The 10197-nt window shown below is 33.1% G+C and overlaps 1 protein-coding gene across 1 annotated transcript; it reads right to left on the reverse strand.

Moving 5' to 3' along the window:
- Positions 1-358: 358 nt before the first annotated feature.
- Atg3 (Autophagy-related protein 3) lies at positions 359-4749 on the reverse strand. Its single transcript, XM_011052655.2, has 6 exons — positions 4361-4749; positions 2048-2236; positions 1718-1963; positions 1491-1643; positions 1271-1398; positions 359-1204 (listed from the first exon to the last, which is right to left on the reverse strand). Exons 1-6 carry the CDS (start codon positions 4430-4432, stop codon positions 1042-1044), a joined length of 951 nt encoding a protein of 316 aa, XP_011050957.1. The 5' UTR covers positions 4433-4749; the 3' UTR covers positions 359-1041.
- Positions 4750-10197: the final 5448 nt, after the last annotated feature.

Consider the following 10197-nt stretch of genomic DNA (forward strand, 5'->3'; position numbering starts at 1 on the left):
AGAAATAAAAATTGTTGCGAATTGATAAAGTGAATTCTGTACAAAAATAAAAAATGAAGAGTTTTTTTTGAAGAACATTATTGCGAATCCTACACATAAAACAACAAATGTGACATCGCATCACAAGGTATCCCATAATTCTGTCAACTACTCATTTAATCGCACTGAAGTTAATTTATGCACTAGTAAATTTATGGAAATGTCATGCATTATCAGTGAAACGTAAGTAATTATGTATCTTCTTGATGTGTAAGTAAATCAGAGAGGAAGTGATCAAAGCTAAAAACCGGAAAAGGCTAAATTTTAATCACTTTTCCATAACTGCGGTAAATAAATCGGTCATCACATACAGATAATATTCGAGAAATATTCCAATTTATTTTCATAATAATTACAATCCATTTGGATAAATATTTAAGCTTTGTTGTAAATGATAAATTAACAAATAATTAACTTAATTATAAACATATAAGAAATAGGAAATTATCTTTTTTGAAACGACCCCTCTCTCTCTCTCTCTCTCTCTCTCTCTCTCTCTCTCTCTCTCCCTCTCTCCCCCCTCTCTCTCTCTCTCTCTTTCCCTCCCCTCCCTCCCTCTCTCGCTCTCTCTTCAATTCCTCGTTACTTTCTGCATAACTTTTATTCCTCGTTTATTATCTAAAATAAATCAAATATCTATTCAATTCAATATCTTATAATGTAGAAAAAATATCTTGAAGTGTATTTGATTAAAATTAATTAGGACGAGTGTACAAATGGATCCTTAAATGCTATACGCTCGAGACATGTGCAATTTCATATCTTCTCAATTTACAGGTGTAAATATTTATGTTCGATATTTTTATCAAGATTCCTGAATCCTCGAAAGTCAATTCGAAATTCTTTAGAATCCTTATAATCCCAAATATCCTTATGACCCTTGTATTTATGATGAAAAGCGTAAACATTGATACACAATTATCTCGTGTAGCTATTAAATAGTTGGAAAGCAATTTATAATAATCATAATATAATGCTGATAACTTAATACTAGTGATGCATTTAGCTGGCTGCATTTAGCATAAAATTTTGCGTGTAGTCATATTCGATCGTTGGTATGACGGATTGAACAAATTTCAAAAATATTATGAGGTACATGTGCACTCCTAATTCTCCACCGCCTTCCATCACTGTCTCCATAATTTTCTTCATTACTTCAGCATGCCTGCATAAATAGTTTATTTTAATTAATCTATCAAAATTCGTATCTCTTTTTATCTTTTTTTTTTACCTGCACGGGTGAACAGAAGCCATAGGAGGACCAGGTATATGAGGGTGAGTCTCCATCGTAACTGTCTTCTTAGCATGATCTTGGCTAACATCTTCGTACATCTCTTCTACGCTAAGCGGCTTCCGATTCTAATGTGTAAAATAAATAATACAATAGATCTAGAAAAAGATGCAATAATTCAACAATTTAAGAAATCGGAAAAAAATAATACACATTTTACCTCGTTGTAGCCAAACAACCATAATCTGGGTGTTTGATAATATTTATCATATGTAATGTACAAGTCATAGGTGCGAGTGTGAATAATCTCTCCCTCCGTAAATAAATCTCGTTTCTCGTGGCTATTCTTTTTAGTGCTTTCCGTCACGGCATGCTACAAGAAAACATTGTTTTCTATAATTATTAATTCAGAAAATCTCCTTTTTTCAGCAAATTTACACTCAATACCTTATCTTGCTCATCTAGCATGCCACTAATTTCGAAAGCATCCATATCAGCAGCATCCTCATCATCCTCGTCCTCGTCTGCGTTATCTTGAAATTGAGATGGTTCTCCCAGTGTCTCTTCCAATGTCATTTCTGTCACTCTTTCATCTAGGCCAGCGATACTAGTGGCATAATGATGGGTGTCCACCCAACCACCTTCAGGATCGTCAGCTTCGATAATACATTCTTGCTCATTGCTGTATTCCATCTACAAATAGAAGACACAAATGATATTATGTTCAAGCTGGAGAGAGAAAAAAAAATTGCATACTATCTTTATCTATTATATTACCTGTTTACATCGACGTGTACAGGGAACATTACGAGTAAGAAGGAACTGTTTACCCTTTGGTAAGTAAGACTTGACCCTATCTTCATCGCCGGTAGCCCATTGCCATGTGGGACAATGATGCACCAAATGGTCGCCAGCTGCTACAAACTCCTCTGGTGTCAAGACACCAGTTTCTCGGAATTTGCTTTCCTTAAAAGAATCATACAATTTCATATAAATATATAAATATATTCAATAAATTGCAATGAAAAAACATATGTAAAAAAAATCAATGAAAAACCTTTAATTTTATTTATTACAGCATAAAAGAAATTTTATCTAATATAAAATTGTTAAAAAATATTTGTCTAAAAAGAATTCAGATTAAGTATACAATTAAAGAGCATAAAGAATTAAGATTCTTATTATTAAGTTAAAATTATGTTGTGACATAAAAATAAGTTTTATTGTAGTTAAACATAAATTTAATTTACTATAAATTATTATTACGTTAGAGATATAATAAAAATTTAGAATATCAGGAGTTTATAAGGAATTTTAAATAGTCTATGATAGAATAAATTAAAACTGCTTTTGTGTAATCGAATATACATTTCAAAAGCAACTATTATACGAATATTATTAAACCAGATTAGTGAAATTGTTTAACATAGTCAATTCCACTTAAATACAGTTGTCCCATAAACAATGACACAATAAAAAAGAGTTAAGTAAAAGAAATCAATAAAAACTAGACAGTCAAATCAATCGATGATAAATTTTGCAAAGTAAGCATCTGGTAAAATTTTGGCAAAATGCTAGTAAAAATCTGCTTACAGAATCTATAATAATTGTTTAAATAATACACATCATTTAAATAATAATAATATAGCAGATTCTGCTCGGTTTTTGCAGTCAAGCCTATGTACAGAATATAATTCCTCCTTCCAGAAATGACTTCTCAAAAATTAAAAAAATATATAGTTAAATTAAGAGCGATGAGAATGCATTAACAGTGCAATTAAAATAAATAATATAATATTTATTAGTAAGTCTAATCACGTAACTTATCTACAATCACATCCAACACAATTATATTTAAATATTTTGGCTTCAAATTTGAGTGTATAATGAGATTATAACTGATAGATTTACTACTAAACTATTTATTTTAATTAATCGCATCATTAACAGCGTCAACTCTAATTCTGTAAAATATCTACTACAAATTTTGGTAAAATTTCAGTAAAAAATCTGCTAACAGAATAATATGATTTACTGCAGAAATTGAATAAAATATTATCATTTCAATATATATATGACAAATTTGTGTTAAATATATTGGGTCATCTAAAAAGTATCCGCGGTTTTTTGTCACTAGATGTGTGTTGATGGTCATATATCTAGTGACAAAGTACCGCGGATACTTTTTAGATAACCTAATATATATGACAAATTGTTTCTGTTATCAGATTAATATCTATTTTGATCGATATGAATTAACTTTAATTTCAGTTCAACTTAGGCTGGAATCAGATTACACTTTGAAGATTGAGACTGAAGATTGAAAAATTGAAATTTGACCAATCAAAACAATAGAAACTAAAATTCCTTTGTCCTCATTGATCAAATTTCAATTCTTCAATCTTCAATCTTAATCTTTAAATGCGTAGTCTGATTCTAGTCTAACTCTTCATCTTTTTCTAATTTTAAAGATTAAAAAAGATGAAAAATAAGTTGAATCGAGATTAAAATTAATCTATATAAGTGGAAACAAGCATAAATCGATAGAATATAAACTTAATGCAAATGTATTATTGATATCACACACAATCTGCTATAATACATCTTTAAAATATATTGATATATTGTTAACTTGTGTTTATTAAATACGAACAATGGAAATAGCTTATCTTGAGAGATATAAGTTTGAGAGATTTAAGTTTGTAAGAAAGTTCAAATTATCTTATTACAAGTTTTTAAGATCTAAAGCTAATTCTACAATGAATCGGTAGTCGGAAATCATAAAGTTTTAAGTTTCAGCCTTAACCTAAATAGATGACTGATTTTTCACATCTACAAGTTGTTAATTAAATAAAATACGAATCATTTAGCTCAACCAGTAGGAATAAAGTCAAATTTGGCCAGTCTTAAGAAAATCAGTAATCTTAATTGTACAAGCTAGCTATTGGCCAACTTCACCGATTCACAATAAGACTTAGGACTACCAACTACTGACTCATTGCAGAATCAATATAAAGACGATAATGCTGAAATACATCATTATTTGAAACTCACATACGTAATATTAATTGGAAGCAGATGAGAATTTACCTTCAGCACCGGCGTCAAGTATTCGGCAACGCCCAACGCAGTGCCCTTCACGGAATTTATTACGCTTTGCATTGTCTACGATTTGTACACAACGATTTAGAGCGAGACAGACAGATGGATAGATAGCCCGTATCCGATGCGAAAAGGGATGAAATTAATAATGTCGTTCAGCTGAGTCTCATTTTAAATCCGCGATAAAAGCCTTTCCTTCTTGCGTCGCGATATCCGCAAGATTATTCTCTTTTTTTCGACTCGCCGAATCAATTCACATTCGAACCAAGTAGCACACAACCTCAGTTTAGAATCTAAGGCAACATTCCAAACTGAGAACAATTTTATTCGAAATATATAGTACATGTAACGTATACTATAGCATATAGAGTAAAATTTTCCTCTGAAAGGAAGTTTTGGAATGTAGCCTAAGTATGTTCGATCTAAGATCAATTTTAAAAAAAATCAATTCTTTTACTTTCGATTAAATCGACAAATCGATTCTTAAGGCTCGTGCTCGATCTTCCGTGTATGCATCGACATATGTGATGCGTTCGGGGAGATGCTAGTGTTATTTCTGTCAGTCTATCTTTGTTGTTTATTAGACGTAAAACAAAGATAAAATAATACAACGCTTATAGCGTCTCCCTGAACGCATCTATAATATTGGACGGAGCATGCGGCGAAATGTCTTTGATCTTTTGTTTTGCCCTAGAAAGAGTATCAACTTGTGTTAGAAAATGCTTTGCTATTGGTTGACGTTACATGCTCTATCAATAGGAAAACACAAAACATCATTACTTCAACCCAGGTTAGTGCAAACTCGATCGGGTCAAAAATACTATAAAGTAGCGCTTTTCTTTATCTAACCGACAGTTTTCCTATTGGCTATTTCACCGCCATCTTGGACTTAGTTGCTGTAGTCCAATAAATGCTTAGTATTATTAGTACATATTGGTACATGGTAAAGTTAAGTAAATCCAATATGGCGGATTAATGCGCTACTTTAGTAATTTATATAGAGTAATTTAATTTTTACTCCTTATGGTTCCTACAAACTGAACGCAGAAATGCTTGCCGCGCGGCAAAATGAGACGCGATAACCAATGAACACATTAGGAACTGTAAGCTTATTGGCTACCACATCACATTTTACCGTGCGGCAAGCGTTTCCACGTTCAGTGTGCAGAAGCCATTATTGTACAGCTGATTACAGAAAGGTTGCAATACTTTTTTTTCGAGTTTCGGAATGTAGCTTGCTCGCCGAACGATTCTTGAAATGCATTTATATGCAAGCGTCAAGCAGCGGAAGCAGCAATCAACTGAGCGATACGGAAAATATATTTTACGCCACTATAAAAATCACCTTGTTAATTGATTGCTGCTTCCGCTACTTGACTTGCATGTGAACGCACCTTAAAACTTACAATACACGATACTTGTTTTCCTACTGGCATGCTAGCTTAGACTCTTGCCATCGTATCGACTGCAATGCTAGCACTGACAGCATCGCCACGATAGGTAAGATTCTAATAGCGTTTTTGACCTAACTGAGTTTGCACTAACCTAGGTTAAAGTAATGATATTTCGTGTTCTCCTATTGATAGAACGTATAACGCCAACCAATAGCGAAGCATTTTCTAATCCAAGTTGGTGCAAATCGGTCGAATCGAAAGAAAACGCTATAAGAGTTCCGATATTCACTGCAGTGCTGAAACTATACGTTACGTGTAGATTTTTAGTACTGGCAGTGAATATCGGAATGCACCCTAATCCAGCTAGCAATCCAGCAGAAAAACAAGCATCGTGTGCCGCAGACTTTACTTATGGATCCAACCGTTTATGTTCAATCGCTTTATGAGCAAGGCTGAGTTCAAAAACACATCGAAAAAAAAGCATCGCAACTTTTCTGTGATATACATCGGAATTTTCTTTTTTTTTTTTATGAAGAAGATCGCAGCATCGACGAGAGGCTATTAAAGACTATCAACCCTGAGTAAATTTTCGGCGACATAAAAGGGTCCCAACCCAGATAGCAAATACAAATCACTTTGACGTCAAAATCTGGTTATGTTACAAATGACGTCAAGTGACTAAAAATTGACTAACTGATGTTTTCATCACGTCATTATGACATCATATTGGGAAAAAGTTCGTAGCGTTTTTCCCACTAGATGGCATTAAATGCTCAGCAATCGGTAACTACTAATCGACAACGTTAAACGTGCGTTTAAAAAGTGACATTTCAACCTTTGTTTTAAGCCGAAAAAGATTAAAATCGGTGAAATGGATCAAAAGTTATTTTATTTTGAAAAGGAAATAAATAAGGAAAAAAATTGCTACATTTTGCAGTATTACTACGATAAAGGCAAGAACACTGCACAGGCTGAAAAAAATTTGTGCTATTTACGGTGAAGATACTCTATCAAAATCAGCAGCACTGAATGGTTCACTCGTTTTCGTATTGGAAATTTCGATGTGAAAGATGAACGCTCCAGTCGACCAATCACTGAAAAGTCCGATGAAATCATGGAAAAAGTCGAGTGTGAGCACTGAGATTGCCAGGGAACTAGGCATCGACTACAAAACAGTTTTAAATCATTTACACAAAGCTGAATACAAAAAGAAGCTCGATGTTTGTGTTCCTCGCGAGTTGAGTGTTAAGAACATGAGGGACCGAATTAACATTTGCGAAACGTTACTGAAACGGAATGAAATTGAGCTATTTCTGAAGAGAATGATAATTGATGAAAAATGAATCACGAACGACAATCACGAACTCGCAAAAGATCGTGGATAAAGGAAGGAGAGAAGGCACAAGCAATCGCAAAATCTGGATTGACGACGAAGAAAGTGATGTCGTGTGTGTGGGATTGGAAGGGAATCGTTCACTATGAGCTGTTATTGCTCGATCAAACAATTAATTCCGAACTCTACTGTGAACAACTGGAGAGATTACAACAAGCAATTGAGAGGAAGCGGCTAGAATCAATAGGAGGGGTATCGTCTTCCATCACGACAACGCTCGATCACACACATCTTTGATAACTCAGCAAAAATTGCGAGAGCTTGGCTGGGAAGTCTTAATGCATCCACCGTATAGTCCTGACATAGCACCTTCAGACTATCATTTGTTTAGGTCTCTACAGAACTTTCTTAATGGTGTAAAGCTGGCTTCAAAAGAAGCCTGTGAAAATCACTTGAAGCAGTTTTTCGATCAGAAACTATAGAAGTTCTATCGCGATGGGATTATGACTCTGCCCCAAAAATGGCAAATTGAAAAGCATATTTGGAGCATATTTGGTTTAAATAAATTGATTTTAATACTCTAAGAAAAACACTTGAATTTTACTAGAAAATCGCCATGAATTTTTTTCCATACCCAATATTTTGATTAATTTTCCTACTTAATTTTCAGTTAACAAATACATAATTTTGATTTTACACTTTGATTTTTCATTGGTTTATACCGATGCAAATCAAAATATTACTTGTAATAATAATTTCGTTTCTATGCCAATCATTCATAATTTTAATTAATACATAAGGTATTTAAAGCTTTGCTAACAGTTTAATATTAATATTTAAAAAAATTACATGAAAACGAAATAATACGCTGGTATTTATTAACTTAGTTAGAAAATGATAATGACAAAGATATTATCTTCAATCTCGAAATCGTTCGATTCATGATGAAAAGAATATAAGGTGAAACATTGCATAATGGCGATGCAATACTGGAAATAACCAATTAAATAAATGTTCTCCAATATGCACTTTTTTCTGCGTATAATAGCGCTGGTTATACTGGAACAGCCAATCAAATGTTATTCTCCTATTGCATATCCATGGGAGTACTTCACCTTATATTCTTTCCACCATGATTCGATCGTGGCGGACGTGTTTCGTCTCGCTACGATAGTATTGCGATATGAATGTTTTATTTTTGAGCGTAAAACGGGGAGCACAAACTCTTGCATAATGCATAACACATGAGGCATAACACATGAGGCAATTGCATTCATGTCCAATGTTCCAATGTTCAGTGATGAACGGATTTAGGACAAGTGAGCATGTTACTTAACCTAATCCGTGAGACCACTCGAATGGTCGGACATGTGCTTCGTTTCGTTTTGAATATTTTGTGTTACCTCGATTATTTGAAAAATGCTTTTATACAAAATAAATACATTTTTATTAAATATAAACGTTATATTATATTTTTATATTATATTATATTTTATTATATTAATATTATTTTATTTTATTTTTTAATTTTTTTACTTTTATTTATTTATTAATGCATGCATGTATAACATGCCCCAATTGTACCATCTTCTGAGATGAAGTAAATGAAGCGTGCTTTTAATTGATCCATGGAGTATGCTCTAACGCGACGCGAACATCTAGTCACCATATTGGTTCCGATGACACGAACAAACCTCTTGTTGTTGTTCTTCGAGAAGCGATTGTCCTCGGTTGCGACACGATACTTATCAACACCTAGGCCACAGTATATAGTAGCGTAACTCTCCTAGTAAAAGTATCGCATATAAAAAACTAGAGAAATGCTATAGTATATGTAACGCATACTATAGTATTTCTCTAGTTTTTCGTATGTGATACTTTTCAAGAATAGGGCCCCTGATTTTATGTTGGTCAAAATGAAGTGTGCATGCATGAAATAAATAAGTTGCCTCGTCTCTTTTCCTCCTTTTTTATTGCTCTCTCTCTCTCTCTCTCTCTCTCTCTCTTTCTTTCTTTATTTAAATAAACGTTTCAATGTTCCATTTAAACATTTGTCTTTCAAGCATTCATGATTTAGAATAGAAATTTAGAGAAAGTATTACGTGGATTATTCATTTGATGAAATGTTGTATGAGAAACTCAAGAGATTGGTCTAATTTTTGTGAAAAAGTGATAAAGTGAAAAAGTGAACAAAAGTAACATAGAAAAAAGCAACAAAGATTTTTCTTTATTTATTGTATTTTAAACTTATTTTTTTGACATATATGTATTAGGTGTACAAATAAGTTTTAAAGCGTTTTTTGTGTAACGTATAATTTAAACTTAGAATTCAAATATTTTTGCGCTCTTTTGATATGTAGTGGTGCTTAATGTGTACTATTAAAAAACATAATTGACTTCACAAAATTGGAAACTTAACCTCAAAATTAAATGGTTTTAAAATGGCGAGCGACAAGCAATTTATTTGACACTGCGTTCGATATGAATTTCATCAAGGAAAAAACGCTGCTAAAGTATGTGAATCAATTTGTTCTGTTCTTGGAATCAATGTTGTATCCAAAAGTACGTGTGAGTTTTGGTTTAGGCGATTTAAAGAGGATGATTTTGATGTTAGCGATAGAGAACGTAGTGGTGCTCCTCAGAAAGTTACAAATAATGAATTGCAAGCATTACTCGATCAAAACTCAGGTCAAACACAAAACGAACTTGCACAGCAACTTGGAGTAACTCAACAGGATATTTCAATTCGTTTACGGCAGATGGGAAAGATTCTGAAGAAAGGAAAGTGGGTGCCGCATGCATCAAGTGAAAAAAACAAAAATGATCGTCTTGAGAAGTGTTTGAATCTGTACAATAAACAGCATAGAAAATCTTTCTTGTGGAAAATCGTGACTGGTGATGAAAAGTGGATTTTTTACGATAATCCTAAAAAGAGAAAACATTATGTGGATCCAGAACAACCCATTACATCAACGCCAAAACGCAACATCCACAGCAGCAAAGTTATGCTATGCATCTGGTGGGACATGAAGGGTGTGCTATATTATGAACTGCATCCGAATGAAACGGTTAACAGTGATCGCTACAGTCAACAATTG

The sequence above is a fragment of the Acromyrmex echinatior genome, chromosome 11, assembly GCF_024713525.1.
Source record: "Acromyrmex echinatior isolate Ae372 chromosome 11, ASM2471352v2, whole genome shotgun sequence".
NCBI classification, from domain to species: Eukaryota; Metazoa; Arthropoda; class Insecta; order Hymenoptera; family Formicidae; genus Acromyrmex; species Acromyrmex echinatior.

What these genes read in the sequence shown, in the direction of transcription:
- Atg3 (XM_011052655.2), bottom strand. Translation starts at nt 4,432, where the DNA reads ATGCAAAGCGTAATAAATTCCGTGAAGGGCACTGCGTTGGGCGTTGCC. An exon ending in GTACACGTCGATGTAAACAG is followed by an intron (nt 1,964 to 2,047) that starts GTAATATAATAG and finishes TTCTATTTGTAG; the next exon opens with ATGGAATACAGCAATGAGCA. An exon ending in GGTTGTTTGGCTACAACGAG is followed by an intron (nt 1,399 to 1,490) that starts GTAAAATGTGTA and finishes TTTACACATTAG; the next exon opens with AATCGGAAGCCGCTTAGCGT.